This window comes from Rhinopithecus roxellana, chromosome 12 (genome assembly GCF_007565055.1).
Source record: "Rhinopithecus roxellana isolate Shanxi Qingling chromosome 12, ASM756505v1, whole genome shotgun sequence".
Classification (NCBI taxonomy): domain Eukaryota; kingdom Metazoa; phylum Chordata; class Mammalia; order Primates; family Cercopithecidae; genus Rhinopithecus; species Rhinopithecus roxellana.
The window spans coordinates 136,131,864-136,155,192 of NC_044560.1; the positions used below are offsets into that span (position 1 = coordinate 136,131,864).

The following is a 23,329-nucleotide window of genomic DNA, read 5'->3' on the forward strand; positions in this document are numbered from 1 at the left end:
TTTGAAAATACATCGTTGTTGATGATAGTCACCTTTAGTGCTGCAGAACAGTAGAACTTCTTCCTCCTATCTACCTGTACTTTTGTATCCTTTAGCCAACCTTTGGCCATCCCACCTATCCCCTACCCTTCCCTGCCTCTAGAGCCATTGTTCTCACTACTTCTATGAAATCAGCTTTTGTTTAGCTTCCACATGTGAGTAAGGACAGTTGGTATTTATCTTTCTTTGCTTGGGTTATATTGTTTAACATAATGTCCTCCAAAGCTCATCTTGCCACAAGTGACACAATTTTCTTTGTTATATCTAAAGAGTATTTCATTGTGTGTGTGTGTGTATATATATATATATGCCACCTTTTCTTCATCTATTGATGGACACTTAGGTGGGTTCCGTATCTTGGCTATTGTGAGTAGTGCTGCAGTGAACATAGGAGTGCAGATATCTCCTCGGCATACTGATTTTCTTTCCTTTGGATATACCCAGTAGTGTGATTGCTACATCACCGGAAATATTAGGCCTCAGAGGCTTCACACTTGAGAGAAACCATCGAAGTGTGGGAGGATGGTATGTGCTTCATTCAGACTTTAACTCTTCAACTTCATCAGTGTCCACACTGGAAAGAAACCTTAGTAGTGTGATGTATGTGATAAAGCCTGTACTCAGTCTCACTACAGTCTCATGTGAGAGTTCACAAAGGAGAGAAACATTAAAAATAAGAGGCATGTGGTAAGTGTGAGTTCATATCTTGTCATTTATCACAGAATCAATGCTGGTGAGTTTTCATCTGGTCTTATGGGAGGTAAAACATTTGTTTAAAGTTAGTGTTTCAGCCATAGCTCAGCATACCCCAGTGGTCATGGGACTGTCATAGCAGAGAATGCTTGTAAGTCGTGCTGCAGGGTTTCAAACAGAAGTTTGACAATTAGTTATTATTCAGGAGACGGGTTATTTACACACTTTCAAAACTCTAATGAACGTGTCAAAAGTGATGACCACTAGAATGTTAGCCACATGTGTCTTTGTATTTTTGCTGCACCCTTACATCGCTTGAGTCTGGAAGATTGAGGCTGCAGTGACCTATGATAGTGCTACTGCACTCCAGCCAGGGCAACAGAGTGAGACCCTGTCTCAAAAAAAAAAAAAATTAAATAAATACCTTTGTGTGTTTCTGGACAAGCATCTCTGTGTTTCTGGAATTTTTTTTTTTTGAGTGTACATACAGAATGTGTTACAATTATATTCTTATTTTCTTTGGCAATGAATATTTGCTGGAATTTTTCTATTTTATAACTGTATGCATTATTTTTAGATTTCTCGGTGAACATCAGAAACCCCACCTCGACAAGAAATACAATAATTAGCCAGTTGTGGTGGTGTATGTCTGTAGTCCCAGCTGGAGACTACTGGAGAGGCTGAGGTGGGAGGATCGCTTGAACCCAGGAGGCAGATATACAGATAAATGGAATAGAATTGAGAATCCATAAAGAAACCCATACATCTAAGGCCACTTGATTTTCAAGAAGGATCCAAGATTACTTTATGGAGACAGAATAGTCTCTTCAACCAATACTGCTGGGACACCTATACACAGACACATAACATAATGAAGTTAGATTGTATCTCACACTACACTTAAAAATTAACTCAAAATTCGTCAATGACCTAATGTAATAGCTAAACTATAAAAGTATTAGAAGAAAACATAGAAGTAATTCTTCCTTTTTATTTGGAATGGATTCTTCAATGAAACAACATGAGCAAAAGCAAATAAAAATACCTAAATAGGACCTAAGTTTTAAAAAATGCTAAGAATACATGGACATTGTCAAGAACATGAAAAGACTATACAGCATGAGTTCTATCCAAACTATATAAAGAATTCTTACAACTCAATAACAGAAACCACCCAGTTAAAAAAATGGGCAAAGGGCTGGGCGCAGTGTCTCATGCCTATAATCCCAGCACCTTGGGAGGCTGGGGTGGGCAGTTTACTTGAGGCCAAGAGTTCAAGACCAGCCTGGCCAACATGGTAAAACCCTGTCTTTACTAAAAATACAACTAGCCGGATGTGGTGGTCTCCTGGGCTCAAACCATCCTTCCACCTCAGCCTCTTGAGTAGCTGAGACTACAGACACGTGCCCTGCCTCTGGTTAATTTTCGTATTTCTTTTGTAGAGATGAGGTTCCTCCGTGTTGCCCAGGCTGGTCTCAAACTCCTGCACTCAAGTGATCTGCCCACCTCAGCCTCCCAAAGTGCTGGGATTACAGGCATGAGCCATGGCACCCAGCCTAAAAACATTTCTAATTTTTATGGGTACACATATAGATATGTGATACAGGCATACAATGCATAATAATCACATCAGGGTAAATGGGGTATCTGTTATCACCAAGCATTTATCATTTTTGTGTGTTAGAAACAATCCATACTCATTTAGTTATTTTAAATGTACAATAAATTATTGTTGACTGTAGTAACTCTGTTATGCTATCAAATACAAGATTTTATTCATTCTATATATTGTTGTACCCACTAACCATCCCCACTTCCCTCACCACCAACCTTACCTTTCCCTCCCTCTGGTAACCAACATTCTGCCCGTCTCCATGCATTCAATTGTTTTAATTTTTAGGTCCTACAAATAAGTGAGAACATGTGAAGTTTGTCTTTCTGTGCCTGGCTTATTTCACTGAATGTAATGTCCTCCAGTTCCATCCATATCGTTGCAAATAACAAAATCTCATTCTTTTTGTGGCTGAATAGTACTTCATTGTGTATATGTCCATTTCCTGTATTCATTCATCTGTTGAAGGACACTTAGGTTGCTTCCAAATTTTGGTTATTGTGAATAGTGCTGCAATAAACATTGCAGGGGAGGGTGCAGATATCACTTTGATATGCTGATTTCCTTCCTTTTGCGTATATACCCAGTGGGATTGCTAGATTGTATGGTAGTTTCAGTTTTAATTTTTTGAGGAACCTCCATACTGTTCTCCGCAGTGATTGTACTAATTTACATTCCTACCAACAATGTGCAAGGATTCCCTCCCTCACTCCTTTCACATCCTCACCAACATTTGATATTGTCCGTCTTTTGAATAAAAGCTATTTTAACTGGGGTGAGATGATATCTCATGGTAGTTTTGATTCGCATTTATCTGATGATCTATGATGTAGAGCATCTTTTCATATACCCATGTGCCATTTGTATGCCCTCTTTCAAGAAATGTCTATTCAGATCTTTTGCTCATTTTTAAATTGAATTATTAAATTTTTTCCTGTTGGGTTGAGTTTCTTATATTCTGGTTATTAATCCATTGTCAGATGGATAGTTTGCAAATATTTTCTCCTATTGTGTGGGTTGTCTCTTCACTTTGTTGATTGTTTCCTTTGCTATGCAGAAGCTTTTTAACTTGACATGATCCCATTTGTCCATTTTTGCTTTGGTTGTCTACGCTTTTGGGGTATTACTCAAGAAATCTTTGCCCAGACCAATGTCCTGGAGCATTTCCCCAATGTTTTCTTGTAGTAGTTTCATAGTTCGAGGTCTTAGATTTAAGTATTTAATCCATTTTGATTTTATTTGTGTATATGGTGAACAATGGGGTGAAGTTTCATTCTTCTATATGTGGATATCATGTTTTTCTGGCACCATTTATTGAAGAGACTGTCCTTTTCCCAATATATATACTTAGCACCTTTGTTGAAAATGAGTTCACTGTAGGTGTAGAAATTTATTTCTGGATTTTCTAGTTTACACAGTGCTAAAAAGAATGTACTGTACATGAAGTGATTTCTAGGATATGTTGTTATATGACCACAGAAGAGTTAGAAACCAGCTTTCTTTTAAGTAATAATGGAAAATAAGAAATCTACACATATTGATATGGTTTGGCTGTGTCTCCACCCAAATCTCATCTTGAATTATAGCTCCTATAATTCCCACATATCATGGAAGGGACCTAGTAGCAAGGACAGATAGAAGAGTGACTTTGAATAGAATGGGAGGCAGGTTTGCCCCAAGCTATTTCCAGCTTGAGGTTTCCTTAGTGATTTTGGGGGCCCAAGATATTTTCCTTTCACAATACTAAGCAGTTTAATTTCTCTGGAATATGGCGTTTCCACATCTAAAGAATATTAATATGAAAACTTTAAAAGTGGGAAGATAGGTTTTCCAGGAGGGCAATTGGCCCTCCATATTGGCTCTTGACAGGGCAGGAGCACTGCCATCTTGGATAATCACTGCCATTTTAAAGTTTGCCTTGATCAAAAACTGCCTAAATCCAGAGGCATCAGCCTAATGGCTAAGGTTGGCATGACCATAAACCATAAATGACATCTCCAACCAGAAACATTCCAACCATAAGATAAACCCCTCCCTGACCAGAGACATGCCAGCCCTGAGATAACCTCCCCTCCGCTGGAGAGATGTCAGTCCCAAGATAACCTCCCCTCCAACCAGAGATATTCCAACCCCACAACAGACTTCTCCCCAACACAGAAACATTCTAAGCCTGTGATAAGCTCTGTCACCCTAAAGTCAATACTCTTAGTCTGTAAGAGACAGCGCTCCTGACGGCAATCGGCCAGAAGCCCCTCTCAGGTTTATTCTCCAAAACGAACCTGTCTTTGACTGTTGAGCTGCTTTTCGTGTTTCTTTTCTCTTTCTTTAACTCTTACAGCCCTCTTAAACACTTAAACTGCGGTTGTTTTTCTTGCCAAAGCAGTGGTACAACAGTGTCTGGAGTAGGGGCTGGTGCCCCACTCATTGCCTCTCCCAGACCATTTTTCCTGGCCCATTATTTAAGCTCTTAGATTTAGCCTCATACTGTTAGCGCCTAGTATATTAGCCTTTCAGCCATCTCCTGACCGCTCAACAGGCACTCCCCGCTAACTCCTTGAAGATTGTATCTCCTTGCTTTATTCTATTTCAGTAACACTCCTGTCATCACGGCAGGCGTGTAGACTTCAGGAATTCCTGTCTATTCAATATTTTCTCTCGAGGACGCAGGGAAAGGGAAGGACCACTCTCAGGGTCACAGTCCATATTCCTCACCAGGCGCTCGGGTCTATGGGATTCATTCCTAGTGGGCATTGCGGGAAGTGTAGTCAAAGAGCACCGCGGAGTTCCAGGCTTCCCGCTGGAGGGTGATACTACAGAACGAGCTTTGGCATTCAAGGAAGTGTATCGCCGGCTGTCTGTTGAATGACGGGCAAGTTGGCGCAGGGCGCCGTATCTGGGGAATTCTGGGAAATGTAGTCCACAGGCTGCGCCGGGTAGGGGGCACTTCCGCTCCCGGGGGGTGAGGTTGCTGCCGTGCGTTTCGGTGGTAGTTTTGTGTCAGTTATGTGTCTTGTCGGTCCTTGTCAACATGTCCCCTTACGATGCGGGCTCGCAACCACCTGGAAGTTGACTAAGAGGAGAAGGAGCCTCGTTGGAAAACGGAGGTTTGAAGGTGCAACAGCCGCTCTTTTCGTTCTTCTCCGCGGAGCGTTCTTGATCTTGGGGTTGTTCTCGCGTCCCCAGGGATGAGGCTGGGGGTTGGGACTTGGTCGGGACGCAGCTCGGCTGGTTTGAGGGTTTTGGGGGCTCTCAGCTCGCTCAGCCCACCTCCCTCCATCCCACCTGTGAGGCTACTTTCTCACAGTTTAGGGTTGGGATGTTATTAATCTCCCGGTACCTCCCACTGCTGTTCTTTAAAATGGGGACTTTAGGACCATCCTAATGAAATCGTTTTGGGAACTGGAAGAGGTAACACAAATGAAAGCCTTAAAGCAGTCCTTCCTTTAGTGACTGGTGGTCTCTTCTTAGTATTAATTTCCCACGAAGCCTGTCAGGTCCCCGGGTGGGGTCAGAGCTCCAGCTACAGGGACCCCCGCCCTTGTCTCTGATTCCTGCAGGACGCTGGGCGATCCCGGACGCTTCCGACTTGTTTTTAGGAAGGCGAGGGTTGTGTCCACTTCCACGATGGGAGAGGAACATTTAACTTTCATGCGGGCCGGCAACGCGGTCAGGGTATTTCACAGCTTTCTCCTTCCCCAGCCTGATTCTCAAAAAGACCTGCAGGGAGGGACTTCTTGGCTACTGAGGGCAAAGTTCTACGTGAGTGGTCCTTGGCTTTTTTTCTTTTACAGAGATGCTCACCCCAACCAAGAGTGTAGGATGTGTCCTCAGGCATGGGTGTTGATAATAATTAAGCCTCAATTGGTAACTTTATTCCAAGGGCTTTATAAAAATAATCACATTTTCGCCACACCATGGCTCTGTGGAGAGGTACTACTTTTTTCCGTTTTAAAGATGAGTGAGATACAAAGGAGCAGGAGTTATCTGCGCATAGTCACCTAAGTAGTAAGAGGTGGATCTGCGGTGGAAACCTGGGCATTACAGGTCAGAGCCTTAGTTGATAATCTTTTGGATACATTCTCATTGAGGCAGAGGAACTGGCTGGAATCTGGTGGGGAAAGCAAGTTAGGACTTGATTGAAGGGACCTCGAGAGCAAGACTTATGGGCTTGGGCTGTTCTGGGAGTTTGTCAACTATTTCATTCATTACAACTATTTCATTTGTTACAAGTATTTGACTTGTTATGCAACGGGATCATTGTGGAGCTTTCAGAAATTGGAGAAATATGAGTAGTACAAGTTTATAATTACCCATGAATACAGCATGTAAAGATAGTAACTGTTAAACTTCGAATGCATTTCTTTTTAGTCTTTCTTTTGGTATATTTGCATATTTATTTATAAACATTTAAAGAAAATTTTATAATTTAAAATATGTGTTTTCCCTTATGTGTTTAACTATGGAAATTTGGAAACACTGCCAAAAGGGAAATAACTAGTGAACTGCCATGTTATATCATGCTCATCCTAATTTATCTCATTGTTATCTAATTTTTTTGTAAATGTTTCTTGATATTGGCTGGGCGCGGTGGCTCACGCTTGCAATCCCAGCACTTGGGAGGCCGAGGTGGGCGAATCACCTGAGGTCAGGAGTTTGAGAGCAGCCTGACCAACATGGAGAAACCCCATCTCTACTGAAAATACAAAATTAGCCAGGCATGGTGGCGCATGCCTGTAATCCCAGCTACTTGGGAGGCTGAGGCAGGAGAATCACTTGAACCCGGAAGGTGGAGGTTGCGGTGAGCTCAGCTTGCACCATTATACTCCAGCCTGGGCAACAAGAGCGAAACTTCCTTCTCAAAAAAAAAAAAAAAAAAAAAAAAAAAAAGTTTTTAACACTTTGTTTTCATATCATTTGAAACCTATAGAAAAGTTGCAAAAATAGTATTAGAAATTCTCATATACTCTTTACCCAAATTTGCCAAGTGTTTACATTTTTCCTGTTTGCTTTGTTGTTGCTGATTAGCCAGATACCACCAGGAACATACCTGTAGCCAGACAGTTGCTTGTAGCTTTCTGCAGCAAGGAAGCCCACATTTCAAGATAATTGTGGGGTGTCTTGGTAAGAGGTGTTTAGGAAGGGCTGGTTATAGGGTTTCATAAAACATGCTAGATACTATTAGATATTATACTGGCTAGGCATGGTGGCTCATGTCTGTAATCCCAGTACTTTGGGAGGCCGAGGCAAGTGGATCACTTAAGGCCAGGAGTTTGAGACCAGCCTGGCCAACATTGAGAAACCCCATATCTACTAAAAATACAAAAATTAGCTGATTTGTCCACTGTGAAGTTACTTTTTTAAAATCTGAGGTGGCGTGCGCCTGTAATCCCAGCTATTAGGGAGGCTGACACATGACAATCATTTGAACCCGGGAGGCAGAGCCTGCAGTGAGCTGAGATGGCGCCCCTGCACTCTGGTCTGGATGACAGAGTGAGACTCTGTCTCAAAAAAATAATTAAATATTATATTAAATAATATTGTTATCTATTACATATCAGATAGATCTGTTAAAAAGCTACTAATAGTAGTTGTAGTGTTATTTATTAGGTAGTGTTGGATACCATATTACATAACATTGTTATCTAATCTGAAGCTTCCATATTTAAATTTGTTCAGTTTTTAAGTTTTGGTCCTTATAACTATCCCCTGTCCCACTTTTTACCTGCAACCCCATTCAAAGTTGAATTTTATGCATTGTCTTTATTGTCACATTTCTATACTTTAATCTAGAAGGATTCCACAGCCTTTGTCTTTTACATGCATGGTTTTTTGAAGAGTATAGGCAGTTGTTTTATAGAAAGACATTCATTTGGGGTTTATCTGATAAATTTCATGTTTAGGTTTAGATTATGCATGGTTGGTAGGGATACCATAGTAGTAGTGAGGTGTCCTTTTCATTGCAACATAACAGTGTCCAAATGATGGTGGTTTGTCCCTTCTGTGGGGAAAAGAAAGAGAGATCAGACTGTTACTGTGTCTAAACAGAAAGAAGTAGACATAAGAGACTCCATTTTGTTCTGTATTTGAGATGCTGTTAATCTGTGACCCTACCCCCAGCCTTGTCCTTGCAAGAGACATGTGCTGTGGTGACTCAAGGTTTGATGGATTTTGGGCTGTGCAGGGTGTGCTTTGTTAAACAAGTGCCTGAAGGCAGTATGCTTGTGAAAAGTCATCATCCTTCTCTTAATCTCAAGTACCCAGGGACATGTACACTGCCAAAGGTCGCAGGGACCTCTGCCTAGGAAAGCTAGGTATTGTCCAAGGTTTCTCCCCATGTGATAGTCTGAAATATGGCCTCGTGGGAAGGGAAAGACGTAATCATCCCCCAGCCTGACACCCATGAAGGGTCTGTGCTGAGGAGGATTAATATAAGAGGAAAGAAGGCCTCTTGGCAGTTGAGATAGAGAAAAGCATCTGTCTCCTGCCCATCCCTGGGCAATGGAACATCTTGGTGTAAATGATGCTGCTCCTTATGTACTAAAAAGGTTTATGGAGATGTTTGTATAGGCATATCAAAGCACAGCAGTTTTCCTTAAACTTATTCATGTCACAGAGATCTTTATTCATACGTCTTACTGCTGACCTTCTCCCTAGGTGATCCTGTTATCCTGCCACTTCCCTTTTTCTAAGATGGTAAAGGTAATGATCAATAAATACTGAGGGAACTCAGAGACCAGTGCCAGTGTGGGTCCTCTGTATGCTGAGTGCCGGTCCCCTGGGCCCAGTTTTTCTTTCTCTGTACTTTGTCTCTGTGTCTCATTTCTTTTCTCATGTCTCTCCTTCCACCTAACGAGAAACGCCCACAGGTGTGGAGGGGCAGGCCACCCCTTCACCTTCACTGGTGATCTCACTTTTGTTCACTTGGCCAAGATAAAGTCTTTCAGATTTGTCCACTGTGAAGTTACTTTTTTTTTTTTTTGAGACGGATTATCACTCTGTGGCCCAGGCTGGAGTGCAGTAGCCGGATCTCAGCTCACTGCAAGCTCCGCCTCCTGGGTTCACTCCATTCTCCTGCCTCAGCCTCCCGAATAGCTGGGACTACAGGCGCCCGCCACCTCGCCCGGCTAGTTTTTTGTATTTTTTAGTAGAGACGGGGTTTCACCGTGTTAGCCAGGATGGTCTCGATCTCCTGACCTCGTGATCCGCCCGTCTCGGCCTCCCAAAGTGCTGGGATTACAGGCTTGAGCCACCGCGCCTGGCCGAAGTTACTTTTTTAAAATTTTGAAAATAATAAAGTTTCTTATGGGGAGATACATTATTAGTGGACATTCTACTGTAAAGATGAGTTTCCATTTCTCCCTCATTTATTTATTCCTTCATTCACCTATAAATATTCTATAGATATGGACTCAGAATTCAGTCTTACTGATTTCAGTGACATGTAGACTAACAATTATTTTTTCCAATTCTGTCAAGATACATTTCACATATAGCTTTCATCCATTTCAGGCATAGAATTCAATGATTTTTAGGAATTTTGTGAAGTGGAATAACCATCATCATGATTCAGTTTAGATCATTTTCATCTCACATTTGGACTCCTTGTGCCCATTTACAGTTAAACCTCATTCTTACCTCAAATGTGAAGCAACCACGAATCTACTTTCTCTATTATACATTTGCCTATTCTGAACATTTCACATAAATGCGATCATACAGTCCATGGCTTTTTGTGTCTTTCGTTTAACATGTTTCCAGGGTTCATGCGTGTTATAGCATGAGTCAGTACTTCATTTCTTTAAATTTCCAAGTAAGATTTCATTGTATGGATAGGCCACAATTTGTCTGTCCATTTACCCATAGGAGGGCATTTTGGTTGTGTGCAATTTGGGGTTATTATGAATAATGCTGCTGTGAACATTCAAGTGCTAATTCATAATACATGTTTGTATTGTTGGGCGGCATCCCTGACCACCTCTTCATGTCTCTTTTATTGCCTTCCATGGCACATTCCAGGCACAATTCTGTCTTCCCTTGAACTGCATAACTGAGAACTCTGCAAATTCCCCAGAGGAGGAAAAATGACCATGTTCAAGGTGAGCAAGTCTGGTCTCTTTTGCTGTTCAAATTCTGTTTCGCGACTTAAGATTGTCACGTGTTTTTCTCAGTCTTGGGAAGACTCAAGGAGAACAACAGTTATTTGTGCACCTGCTGTGTGCCAGGTGCTTGCTTGTTTCTTTTGTGTTGAATTTGCATTTGGTTTTGATTTTGTTTATTTTTACCATTATTTATGTTATGAGTCGAAATTCTCCCATTTCACTGCATCTCTTCTCACTAATTAGGGGTTTTATTTTCTCATGCTATTCCTCATGTATATTCATAACTGTATTTGTATTGATACTTATCTAATTTAAACTGTGTTCTTTTTGTTTAATATTATGTAATGTTCATTATTTATGGTTGCATCATGTTCCATTGTATTGATGCTCCTTTTTTTTTCTTTCCTCGAGATGGAGTCTTGCTTTGTCACCCAGGCTGGAGTGCAGTGGCGCAGTCTCGGCTCACTGCAACCTCCACCTCCTGGGTTCAAGCAATTCTCCTGCCTCAGCCTCTTGAGTAGCTGGATTACAGGCGCCTATCACCACGCTTGGCTAATATTTGTATTTTTAGTAGAGATGGGGTTTCACCATGTTGGCCAGGCTGGTCTCGAACTCCTGGCCTCAAGTGATCTGCCTGCCTCAGCCTCCCAAAGTGCTGGGATTACAGGTGTGAGCCACCGCACCCACCAATGTTTCTTTTTAACTACTTTATACTCAGGCACTAGGAGCTCAGTTTTGAAAGGGTACTTTTGACATGTGCCATGTTGGCTGTTTGGTAGATAAAATATCCACATGTGGCACAGCACAGCAGGCTGTAACTGTGGCTTCACACAAGAATTTCTGGAGATTTTCACATAGGAAGAGCTAGCTTTTGTTTTCCCCATGCTTAAGTCATGCATTGTGTGTATTTTATTTACTGGTCTTTTCTTATTCCTTTATGTATTAAGGAGTTTGACCAAAATGATAGGTAACTTTAGTTTCAAATGTCCATGATATCAGAAGACTCTCTAGTCACTGTGTTCTGTTCCTTTGTTTGTTCCTCAGAACAGCTGAATGATGCAATTCTCAGCCTCATCTTCCTCTTAAATATGTGAAATATGAGAAACCTGCTGAGGTTCAGAGAGGAAACCCAGAGTTGGCATGTTAGCTATTTTGCTAAATTGAAAGAGAGAGAGAAGAAAAAGGATTCTCCATTGAAGGACCTGTGCCTTCTGGTATGGGTGTCTGGAGTGCCCTCTTGAGTGATGGCAACTATTGGTGACATAGCTCCTCCCTGACCTCTCCTCAGGGGACCTCTTCTCTTCCTGTTGTGTCACCTCCTCAGGTGCACCTAGTACTCCAGGCACCAAAGGACAGTGATTGCTACACTCATTATAGAAAATCTTTACATTCCTAATGGCAAAGATGGCTTACAGAGTGTTACCAGGAAATATAACAGTCTAAGGGGAAAGTATTTACCACTTTGATATCTAAAAAACACACACTCCAAAATAAGAATGTTATGTACAAAATGGAGAAAAAGAAATCAAAGGAATATGAATAAAGGACATTAATACATTAATTGGTAAATTTTAGAGGAGAAATAGAAGTGGCCAGTACATGTTTGAAAAGGTGGTAGTATTATTTATAATCAAATACAAGGGATTAATAAGGTGAATTATTCTCTCTAATGAGTTTATCAGCATCACAGGAAATTTGATAATCTGCCTTTGGCTATTTTAAGAAAAACCAAGGTAATGTATCCCCTTGAAAGATTTTGGAGTTTGACAAAAAATTGGGATCTGACATACATGATCACAATTTTAAACATTCTTATTTTTTGACACTGTAATTTTCATTTGAAATTATTTTATTTTAGTTTATTCTTATTCTTTTAGAGACAGAGTTTTGCTCTGTTGCCCAGGATAGAGTACAGTGTTGTAAGTGTAGCGCACTGCAGCCTTGAACCCCTGGGGTCCAGATCTCCCTGCCTCAGCCCCCCAAGTAGCTAGGATTACAGGCACGCATCACCATGACTGGCTAGTTTTTAAAATTTATAAAGATGGTGTCTTGCTGTGTTGCCTAGGCTGGTCTTGAACTCTTGAATTCAAGCAATCCCCCCACTTTAGCCTCTTAAAGCACTGGGATTACAGGTGTGAATCACTGCACCTGGTTTGAAATTATTTTATTTAATTAAATTGATTTATTTATTATTTTATGTTATTTATTTTTAGAAATAGAGTCTTGCTCTGTTGCCCAGGCTGGAGTGCAGTGGCGCAATCTTGGCTCACTGCAACCTCCACCTCCTGGGTTCGAATGATTCTTCTGTCTCAACCTCCCAAGTGTCTGGGATTATAGTCATGTGCCACCATGCCCAGCTAATTTTTGTATATTTTGTAGAGACAGAATTTTGCTATGTTGCCAAGGCTGGTCTTGAACTCCAGAGCTCAAATGATTTGCTTGTCTCAGCCTCTGAAAGTACTGAGATTACAGGCATGAGCTACCATACCTGGCCAAAATTATTTTCAATAATCAGACAGGAGAGTAAGGTCCACATAACACGATTTTCTTTGCAGGACTGGTAATAATGAAAATGACATAAAATTAAATATTCATTATTTAGAATAGATAATGATAGATCATCAGTTCCCTGTAATACTATACTGACATGAAATGAAATAGATAGCTATAATGAAAGTTATAATAAAAAATCCAAAGAAATATGAATAAAGGACATTACCAGCCGGGTGCGGTGGCTCACGTTTTTTTCCCTAGCACTTTGGGGGGCCGAGGCGGGCAGATCATCTGAGGTCGGGAGTTTGAGACCAGCCTGACCAACATGGATAAACCCTGTCTCTACTAAAAATACAAAACTAGCTGGGCGTAGTGGTGCATGCCTGCAATCCCAGCCACTCAGAAGGCTGAGGCAGGAGAATTGCTTGAACCGGGGAGGCAGAGGTTGCCATGAGCTGAGTGTGCACCACTGCATTCCAGCCTGGGCGACAAGAATGAAACTCCATCTCAAAAAAAAAGAAAAAAAGGTAATAAAATCAACTAATGTTAATTAAATACCTAGTCTGTGCCAGAGACTTTCCGCATTTATATTCTCTTGTTTATTCCTGGAGAAAACTGATGTGACAGTCTTTATACAGAAAGGAAACGAATGCATGCAGGCAAACTTATCCAAGGTCCCGTGGCTGGGCAGGCAAAGGCACAGAGCCTTGGGATTGAGCCTTGTGAGTGAGCACACACGCTCAGTGTGATCATAGGCACACTGGCTCTAGATCATGACATTCAATGCTGTAATTAATATATGTAGTTTGTGTCTTGAATACAGAGGACCCACTCCATAGCTGTCCCACACAGGGCACCATAAACTTGTTAGTTTGGCAGATACTGAAAAACATGGGCCGGGTGCGGTGGCTCACGCCTGTAATCCCAGCATTTTGGGAGGCCGAGGTGGGCAGATTGCCTAAGGTCAGGAGTTCATGACCAACCTGGCCAACATGGTGAAACCCCGTCTCTACTAAAAATACAAAAATTAGCTGGGCATGGTGGTGGGCACTTGTAATCCCAGCTATTCGAGAGGCTGAGGCAGGAGAATTGCTTGAACCCAGGAGGCGGAGGTTGCAGTGAGCTGGGATAGCGCCACTGTACTCCAGCCTGGGCGACAGAGCAAGACTCCATCTCAAAAAATAAAAATTAGAAAAAAAAAAAAGTGATTATATCCAGGGTTCAGGTACGAGAGAGAACAATGGGCATTCTCAAACAAGGTTGGGACTGAATTGCTAAATGTTACTGGGGCAACTGGCATGATTCATTGAAACCTATATATGTGTAGCCCAGGATGCTGCATTTAGAGTCCTAGAGGGTTACTTACAAGGAGACTCAGTAAGTGCACAAAGTAAACCTATAGGACTTTTTCATCATTGCACTTCTGGTGGAGCTCCGGAAAATCAGTGTGTGTCATTGCCAGGATACAGACAGAATGAATGGGAAATCTGTAAGTTGACATACATCTCTCAAGATCCACAGCAACTTCTCACTCATCCCCTTCACCTGCTCAGTGCCACCTCTCTCCCAAGAATCACTGGTCATGACATTGGGATTATATATGTTTGATGTTGTAGGAGGCAGTGACCTTCAAGGACGTAGCTGTGGTGTTCACTGAGGAGGAGCTGGGGCTGCTGGACCCTGCCCAGAAGAAGCTGTACCGAGATGTGATGCTGGAGAACTTCAGGAACCTGCTCTCAGTGGGTGAGGACAGGCACCCTCTGTAATGGAATGTCAGGCCCCAGGAATGACTTTGTATCCTAGGGTGTTTGTATTAGTTTGTTCTTACACTGCTATGAAGAAATACTAGAGACTGGGTAATTTATAAAGAAAAGACAGGCCGGGTGCAGTGGCTCACGCCTGTAATTCCAGCACTTTGGGAGGCTGAGGTGGGTGGATCACTAGGTCAGGAGTTTGAGACCAGCCTGGCCAATATGGTGAAACCCCATCTCTACTAAAAATACAAAAATTAGCCGGGTGTGGTGGCATGGACCTGTAATCCCAGCTACTCAGGAGGCTGAGGCAGAAGAATAGCTTGAACCCAGGAGGCGGAGGTTGCAGTGAGCTGGGATAGCACCACTACACTCCAGCCTGGGCGATAGAGTGAGACTCCGTCTCAAAAATAAATAAATAAATAAATAAATAAATAAATAAATAAATAAATAAATAAAATAAAAAAAGAAAAGACGTTTCATTGACTTACAGTTCCACATGGCTGGGGAGGCCTCAGGAAACTTACAGTCATGGTGGAAAGCCAAGGGGAAGAAAGGCAGCTTTTTCACAGTGCAGCAGGAAGAAGTGCCGAGCAAAGGGGGAAAGTCCCCTTATAAAACCATCAGATCTCGTGAGAACGCACCTACTCTCATGAGAACAGCATGAAGGAAACCGCCCCTATGATTCAGTTACATCCCACCAGGTCCCTGTTATGACATGTGGGGATTATGGGAAATACAATTCAAGATGAGATTTGGGTGGGGACACAGCCAAACCATATCAGTGTTCAAGTTTGAGTATGCAGTGAGAAACTACATTTCTAGAAAATTTTACCTAAGATATATTGGGATTAAGCAAGTGACTTTGTTCACAGGGCATCAACCTTCCTACCAAGATACTTTTCACTTCCAAAGAGAAGAAAAGTTTTGGATCGTGGAGACAGCAACTCAAAGACAAGGGAATTCAAGTAAGAACCAAGCAACCATGAATCCTCGTACGCGACCCTCCCATCTGTTTTACTTCTGTCCATTACCCAACTCCGTTGCCCTGGCGTAAATGGCCAAACCTGTTTCCTGGATTCTTACAACCTCCTTCCTGCTGGTTGTCCTTCTCCCCCAGCCCCTCCTCCCACCCTGACATCTGTTTTCCTCATAGCAGCCAAAGTGATCTTTAGGAAATATAAGTCAGATTGCCATTCCTCAGCTTAAAAGCCTTTATGGCTTCTTATTTGTATTAGTGTTACAACTGCTTTAAGTGACTTTTAGAGACCCTGGATCTGCTCTTCATCCCCCACTGCCTCCCTGACTACATCTTCATTTTCCAGCCAAGTTGTACTCCCTGCTGTTTCTCCATCCTGCCACAGACACTGTATCGCCTATTGCTGGTACCCAGTGAGCACACACTTAGCAGATTAAACAGCAAACAATTATCTTTCTGTTCTTCAGACCTGAAGTCTCACACATCTCACTGGACAAAAATCAGGATGTCCCTAGGGCTTTGTTCCTGGCTAGATGTTCTTGGGGAGAAGCCTTCATTTTAGTTTACCAATCCCTAGGCACTGTTCACACTCCTTGGCTTTTGTTTCCCTCCCTCCATCTTCAAAAGCAGCTACATTGCATCCCTGACCATCCTTCCATAGTCATGCCACCACCCTTCTTAAGCCTCTGTTTTCCACCATTTAGGTCCCTTGTGATTGGATCGGTCACTCCTGCGTAATCTAGAATGATCTTCCTACTCTCTGTTTAGCTGACTAGTGATCTTAATTGCATCTGCAGCCTTAATCTCTTGCTGTATAACGTAACAGGTTCATCGGTCCTGGGAATTGGATGTGGACATCTTTCAAGGACCATCGTTCTGTCTACTACAGAAGCTTCTGTCTTAGAGTTTATACATGCTCTTCTTTCTGACTGGAATAATCTTTCACCTCAAAACCTTCTGACCCTTCCTTTATTCTGGTCTCTGTTCAGTTTTAATATCATGAGAAAGGCCTTCTCTGACGACTCTATTTAAAATACCAGCCGGGTGTGGTGGCTTACGCCTGTAATCTCAGCACTTTGGGAGGCTGAGGCAGGCAGATAGCATGAGATCAGGAGTTTGAGACCAGCCTGGCAAGCATGGCGAAACCCTGACTCTACTAAAAATACAAAAAATTAGCTGGGTGTGGTAGCACAGTCCTGTAATCCCAGCTACTCGGGTGACTGAGGCACAACAATCACTTGAACCCAGGAGGCAGAGATTGCAGTGAGCTGGGATTGTGCCACTACACTCTAGCCTGGGTGTCAAAGTGAGACTGTGTCGAAAGAAAAGAAAGAAAGGAAGGAAGGAAGGAAGGAAGGAAGGAAGGAAGAGAGGGAGGGAGGGAGGGAGGGAGGAAGGAAGGAAGGAAGGAAGGAAGGAAGGAAGGAAGGAAGGAAGGAAGGAAGGAAGGAAGGAAGGAAGGAGAGAGACGGAGGGAGGGAGGGAGAGAGGGGTGGGTGAGAGAAAGAGAGAGAGAGAGAAAGAGGGAAAGAGAGAAAGGAAGAAAGGAAGAAAAAAGTAGAATGGAATACCATCGCATCTTTACCCTTCTGGTGTTGTCTTATACTGTGTCTTACATATTTCTATTTAGCTGTCATCTCTACCCACTGGGATAGAATGTCTTAAGAGGAGGACTTTCAGCTGTTCAATTTTTATTTTAAGATTCAGGAGGTACATGTGCAGGTTTCTTACCTAGGTATATTGTATGGTGCTGAGGTCTGCATTGCAAATGATCCTGGCACCCAGATACTGAGCACAGTACCCAACAGTGGTGGCAGGATAACCCTCAGGTTTCCAGGCTATGTGCACTGGTGTTAGAGGTAGTGGTGATGGGCTGGGTGGGCCAGTCCTGAGGCCCCCCCATGGTGTGTGCAGGTGAGTGTCAGCGGTGGTGGTGGCAGCAGGTTTGTAGGACCTTTCCTCAGGTCACTAGGAGGAGTGCACAGATGCCAGTGGTGGTGATCAGGGCAAGGAAATCCTTAGGCCTCCGGACAGCAGGCTTGGGCACCTGCGGCAGGGTTCTGGGTCTGTTGTAAGGCTCCCTCCATGGTTCATGCTCATGCCTGGGGCAACTAACATGGCAGGGTGATCTCAACAGCCCCCAGTGGTATGCTTGGGTAGTGGAGGCATGACGCCAGGCCAGGTGAGCCTGTCCTCAGGCCTTTCAGTGGCGCGGGCAGATGTAGGCTGTGGTGGAAGAGGCGGCGTGATCCCTAGGCCCCCAGATGGCATGCTCCAGCACTGCCAGCACACAAGCTGTCTTTGTCAGGTCTCCTGTTTGTGCACACATGTGCCTGAGGCAACACAGGGTGGAGCAATCCCCAGGTCCCTCTGTGTCATGCTTTGGCACTGAGATGGGTGGCACCAAGTGAAGTGGGCTTGTCCTGTGCACGGGCACAGGTTGTGGTGGGCAGTTCAAGGGATTCCCCAAGCCTTTAGGAAGTGTGCTTGGGTGGCAGTGGCAGAGTGTGCGGAGAGCCTTTCCTCAGAATGAGAACACATGTAAATGTACAGTGGCCCTGCTGCTGGGGGCGAAGGAGCATTGCTGTTAGAGGCAGCAGCCCCAGACAGGCAGCCTTCAAGCTCTGGTGAGTGCACACTTTGGGTCCTTTTGTACTGTATTGGGGGCATACTCCCTGGTGTGCTGCACTGCCCATTCTCCAGAGAATAGGACACTGTGGCCTAGATTGCTGGGGACTCTGCCATACTGCTGGGTCTAACAGGCATTGCACTATTGCAACCCTCCAGGTGGATGTGGAGGCATGTCAATGGGGCTCCAGGGATTTAGAGATGCAAGGGCTGTTGGGCCCCAGGGCAAGATGCAGTCTGGTGCATCTGCAGGCTCTCAAAATAGCGCTGTGCCATAACTGCTTGAGCCTCAGGAAGCGTGTGGAACCCATCATGAGCGCCTTCTCTGAAGCAGTGCCCTTGCATGGACTCCAGGTAGCCCCCTATACTAATCTCAGGGCCCACAGGGGTCGAGGGCGTCTCTCATGGCTGACTGCTGGAGTCCACAGTGGAAATGTAAACCACTAGGGCTCTCTCACTTACCCTTTCCCAGCACTGAGGAGCCTTTCCAGGCTTTCAGGTGATCATGGCCAGAAGGGCTGCCTCCCTTCGCTCTCCTTTTGTGCTTCAGGTGTTTCCTGTCACTTCTCTGCTGAATTCCAGTGATCCCTCTTAGATGCTATTTGATGTATGATTATCTATTTGCTTTTTAAATTTTTTATTAATAAAATATATAGAACACTTCATGAATTTGCGTATCGGCCTTGCGCAGAGGCTGTTCATTCCAGTTTCACCATGTGCGCTGCTGAAGTGAGCACTACTCATTACTTTGGCTCTTTGTGGAGGAGGCAAGCTCTGGGTTTCTTTAGTCAGCCATCTTGAAGTCTTCCTACCCTTAAAGTTCCTTCTGATTCATCACATATATAATTTAGTAGTTACATAATATACCATGCAAGATTTTAGACTAACTAGGAAATTGGTAGAAATAGTAACAAGTTAACTGTATTATATTACTATTTTAAATTAAGTCTTTCTACCACGTATGAGACATTATGTAGTTCAAAACTGGTTTCATGACAAGAGACCGTGGGGCACTTGGAAAACACAAACTGTACCTTCCTTGTATTCAGTAAAGTTTCAGGCCATGTCCTAAGTGAAATCCTGAAAACACTGAACAAAGGCTTCACTTACCCACACGTCTTAATTCTGTGTCCTTATAGGAGGCAAGATCCAAACTGAGTTGGAGTCTGTTCCAGAAACAGGACCACATGAAGAGTGGTCTTGCCAGCAAGTCTGGGAACAAGCTGCAAGTGAGTTAACTAGGCCTCAAGACTCTATGATAAATAGCTCTCAGTTCTCCACACAAGGTGATGTCCCCTCCCAGGTTGATGCAGGACTATCTATCATTCACATAGGACAGACACCTTCCGAGGATGGGAAGTGTAAAAAATTCTTCAGTGATGTCTCCATCCTTGATCTTCATCAACAATTACACTCAGGAAAGATGTCCCATACATGTAATGAGTACAGGAAGAGCTTCTGTTATAGCTCAGCTCTTCGTCAGAAACTTCACATGGGAAAGAAACTCTATAAGTGTGATGTGTGTGGTAAGGAATTTAGTCAGAACTCACAACTGCAAACTCATCAGAGAATCCACACTGGAGAGAAACCATTCAAATGTGAGCAGTGTGGGAAAAGTTTCAGCCGTAGATCAGGAATGTATGTTCATTGCAAATTACACACAGGAGAAAAACCTCATATTTGTGAGGAATGTGGGAAGGCCTTCATTCACAATTCCCAGCTTCGGGAACATCAAAGAATCCATACTGGGGAGAAGCCATTCAAATGTTATATATGTGGTAAGAGCTTCCATAGTAGATCAAATCTTAATAGGCATTCCATGGTCCACATGCAAGAGAAATCATTCAGATGTGATACCTGCAGTAATAGCTTTGGTCAGAGATCAGCACCTAATGGTCATTGCAGGGACCACACAGGAGAGAAAGTCTACAAATGTGAAGAATGTGGAAGGAGCTTCACTTGTAGGCAAGATCTCTGTAAGCATCAGATGGACCATACAGGAGACAAACCATATAACTGTAACGTATGTGGGAAGAGCTTCAGGTGGTCCTCGCGTCTTTCGAGACATCAGCGGATCCACAGTGGAGAAGCAACATTCAAGTGTGACGGATGTGGGAAGAGATTTCATATGAATTCACGGGGCCATTCTCATCAGACAGCCCACAGAGAAGAAAAACTGTATAAATGTCAGAAGTGTGGGAAGGGCTACATTAGTAAGTTTAATCTTGACTCGCACCAGAGGGTCCACACGGGAGAGAGACCTTATAATTGTAAGGAATGTGGAAAGAGCTTCAGGTGGGCCTCAGGTATTTTGAGACATAAGAGACTCCATACTGGAGAAAAACCATTCAAATGTGAAGAGTGTGGGAAGAGGTTTACTGAGAATTCAAAACTTCGTTTCCATCAAAGAATTCACACTGGAGAAAAGCCTTACAAATGTGAGGAGTGTGGAAAGGGCTTCAGATGGGCCTCAACTCATCTAACCCATCAGAGACTCCACAGTAGAGAAAAAGTACTTCAATGTGAGGACTGTGGGAAGAGCATTGTGCACAGTTCATGCCTTCAAGACCAACAAAGAGACCACAGTGGAGAAAAAACATCCAAATGTGAGGACTGTGGGAAGCGCTACAAGAGGCGCTTGAATCTCGATATGATTTTATCATTATTTTTAAACGATATATAATTATTGTCCATATTTATGGGTTACAGCATGATATTTCAATACATGTATACAATGTGTAATGATCAAATCAGTGTTATTAGCATATCCATCGTCTCATTTATCATTTATTTGTGTTGATCATTTATCGTTTCTTTGTGTTTTGAACCTTCAAAAACTGTTCTAGTTATTTGAAAATAAATTATTATTAATTACAGTCACCTTTAGTGCTGTGGAACACTAGAACTTGTTCCTTTCATCTTACTGTACTTTTGTATCTGTTAACCAATCTTTCATCATCCACCCTCCCTCCTACTTTTCCCTTCTAGTAATTGCTATGCCATGCTGCTTCTCCTTTTTATTTTTATTTTTTCTTTTGAGAACAGAGTCTTGCTCTGTTGCCCAGGCTTGAATGTAGTGGCATGATCCTGGCTCACTGCAGCCTCCACCTCCTGTGTTCAAGTGATTCTCCTGCCTAAACCTCCTGAGTAGCTGGGATTACAGGCATGCACCACCATACCCGGCTAATTTTGGTACCTTTTTTTTTTGAGATGGAGTATCACTCTGTCGCCCAGTCTGGAGTGTAATGGCGCGATCTCGGCTCACTGCAACCTCCGCCTCCCATGTTCAAATGATTCTCCCTGCCTTGGCCTCCTGAGTAGCTGGGACTACAAGTGGCCACCACCACAATCGGTTAATTTTTGTATTTTAGTAGGGAATGGGTTTTTGCCATATTGGCCAAGCTGGTCTCGAACTCCTGACTTCAGGTGATCCACCCACCTCAGCCTCCCAAAGTGCTGGGATTACAGGCGTGAGCCACCATGCCCAGCCTAATTTTTGTATTTTTAGTAGAGACTGGGTTTCACCACGTTGGCCAGGCTAATCTTGAACTCCCAACCTCAAATGGTCTACCTGCCTTGGCCTCCCAAAGTGCTGGGATTACAGGCATGAGCCACCGTGCCCAGCCAATGCTGTGCTGCTTCTGTGATTTTTGAGAACAGTCTTGCTCTGTTGCCCAGACTTTCACATATGTGTGATAACCTGTAGTATTTATCTTTCTGGGCCTGAATTTACATCACTCAACTTCATGTTCTCCAAAGCTTATCTTTACCTTGCCATAAATGACAGAATTTTATTATTTTTTATGGTTAAATAGTGTACCTTTGTGTATGTATGCCACATTTTCTTTACCATTTTCTGTTGATGAATATTTAGATTTGTTCCATATGTTAGCTATTGCAAATAGTACTATAATAAATATAGGAGTACAGATAGGAGTTCAACACACTAATTTCCTTTCCTTTGGATATACAGCTAATAGTGGGATTGCTGGATCACTTGAATCTTAATATGCATAAGAGAATCTACACTGGAGAAACACCGTGGATGTGTGGAGAGTGTGGTACATACTTCAGTCAGGGCTCGCATCTTCAAATTGAGTGCCTGTTCTGTAGAGAAACCTTAATAATGTAATATACGTGACAGCAAAGAGTTATAAGGTATGAATATGTTAATTTTAGTAGATACTTCCAAAAACTATTTCAAACTGGTTGTACCTCTATAAACTCTGACCATTATTAGGCAAGAATTGGCTTTTTTTTTTTCTTTTGAGACAGTCTTGCTCTGTCACCCAGATTAGCATGCAGTGGAATGATCACGGCTCCCTGCAGCATTGACCTCCCAGGCTCAAGAAATGCTTCTGCCTCAGCCCCTCAAAAGCTGGGACTATAGGCATGCAACAACATGCCTGGCTAAATTTTTGTTGTAGAGATAGGGTCTCACTATGTTGCCCAAATTAGTCTCAAACTCCTGGGCTCGAGTGATTCTCCCTCCTCAGCCTCCCAAAGTGCTGGGATTACAGGCATAAGCCACTGCGCCCAGCATTTTGTTTTGTTTTGTTTTGTTCTTGAGATGAGATATTTCTGTGTTGCCCAGGCTGGATTGTTTATTAACAGATGCATTTACAGTGCCCTATAGCCTCGAACTCTTGGGCCTAAGTGATCCTCTTGCTTTAACCTCCTGAGAAGCTGGGACTACAGGCATGGACCACCACCCCTGACTGATCTTCTTTAGTTTCTGTCAACAAAATAGTACACTGTTTCCACTAACTTGGGAAGGCTAGTATTTTTGGGGGGAAAATCACTAAACAACAAAGAAAATCTGATGAATTGGACAGCATAAAAATATTGGCGTAAAGATGAACATAACATAAGCAGGAATATTTAAAGCACATACTTTTTATAGAGTGTCTCCCCTGTAATGTCTCTGGTTAAATGAAAGGCTTTCAACTGTGAAGACAACCCTAACCATACTCATTACCTGTAAAGGATGTAGCATGGTCATGGACTCCTTAATAAACGTGAAGACTTTAATCCA

The 23,329-nt window shown here is 42.9% G+C and overlaps 1 protein-coding gene across 2 annotated transcripts; it reads left to right on the top strand.

Annotated features, from left to right (window-relative positions):
• The first annotated feature begins 5,293 nt into the window (after positions 1-5,293).
• ZNF284 (zinc finger protein 284) lies at positions 5,294-23,329 on the top strand. Of its 2 annotated transcripts, none has more exons than XM_010372463.2 (5): positions 5,294-5,448; positions 10,361-10,440; positions 14,553-14,679; positions 15,563-15,655; positions 19,434-23,329. In XM_010372463.2, exons 2-5 carry the CDS (start codon positions 10,426-10,428, stop codon positions 20,975-20,977), a joined length of 1,779 nt encoding a protein of 592 aa, XP_010370765.1. In that variant the 5' UTR covers positions 5,294-5,448; positions 10,361-10,425; the 3' UTR covers positions 20,978-23,329. The 2 variants fall into 2 exon arrangements, with proteins under 2 accessions (XP_010370765.1, XP_010370766.1); XM_010372464.2 differs by having other exon boundaries at positions 5,294-5,456; positions 19,434-21,189.

Excerpts from the sequence above, each read along its gene's own strand:
- ZNF284 (XM_010372463.2), top strand. Across the intron at positions 14,680-15,562 it reads CAGGAACCTGCTCTCAGTGG|GGCATCAACCTTCCTACCAA; the intron begins GTGAGGACAGGC and ends CTTTGTTCACAG. Across the intron at positions 15,656-19,433 it reads TCAAAGACAAGGGAATTCAA|GAGGCAAGATCCAAACTGAG; the intron begins GTAAGAACCAAG and ends GTGTCCTTATAG.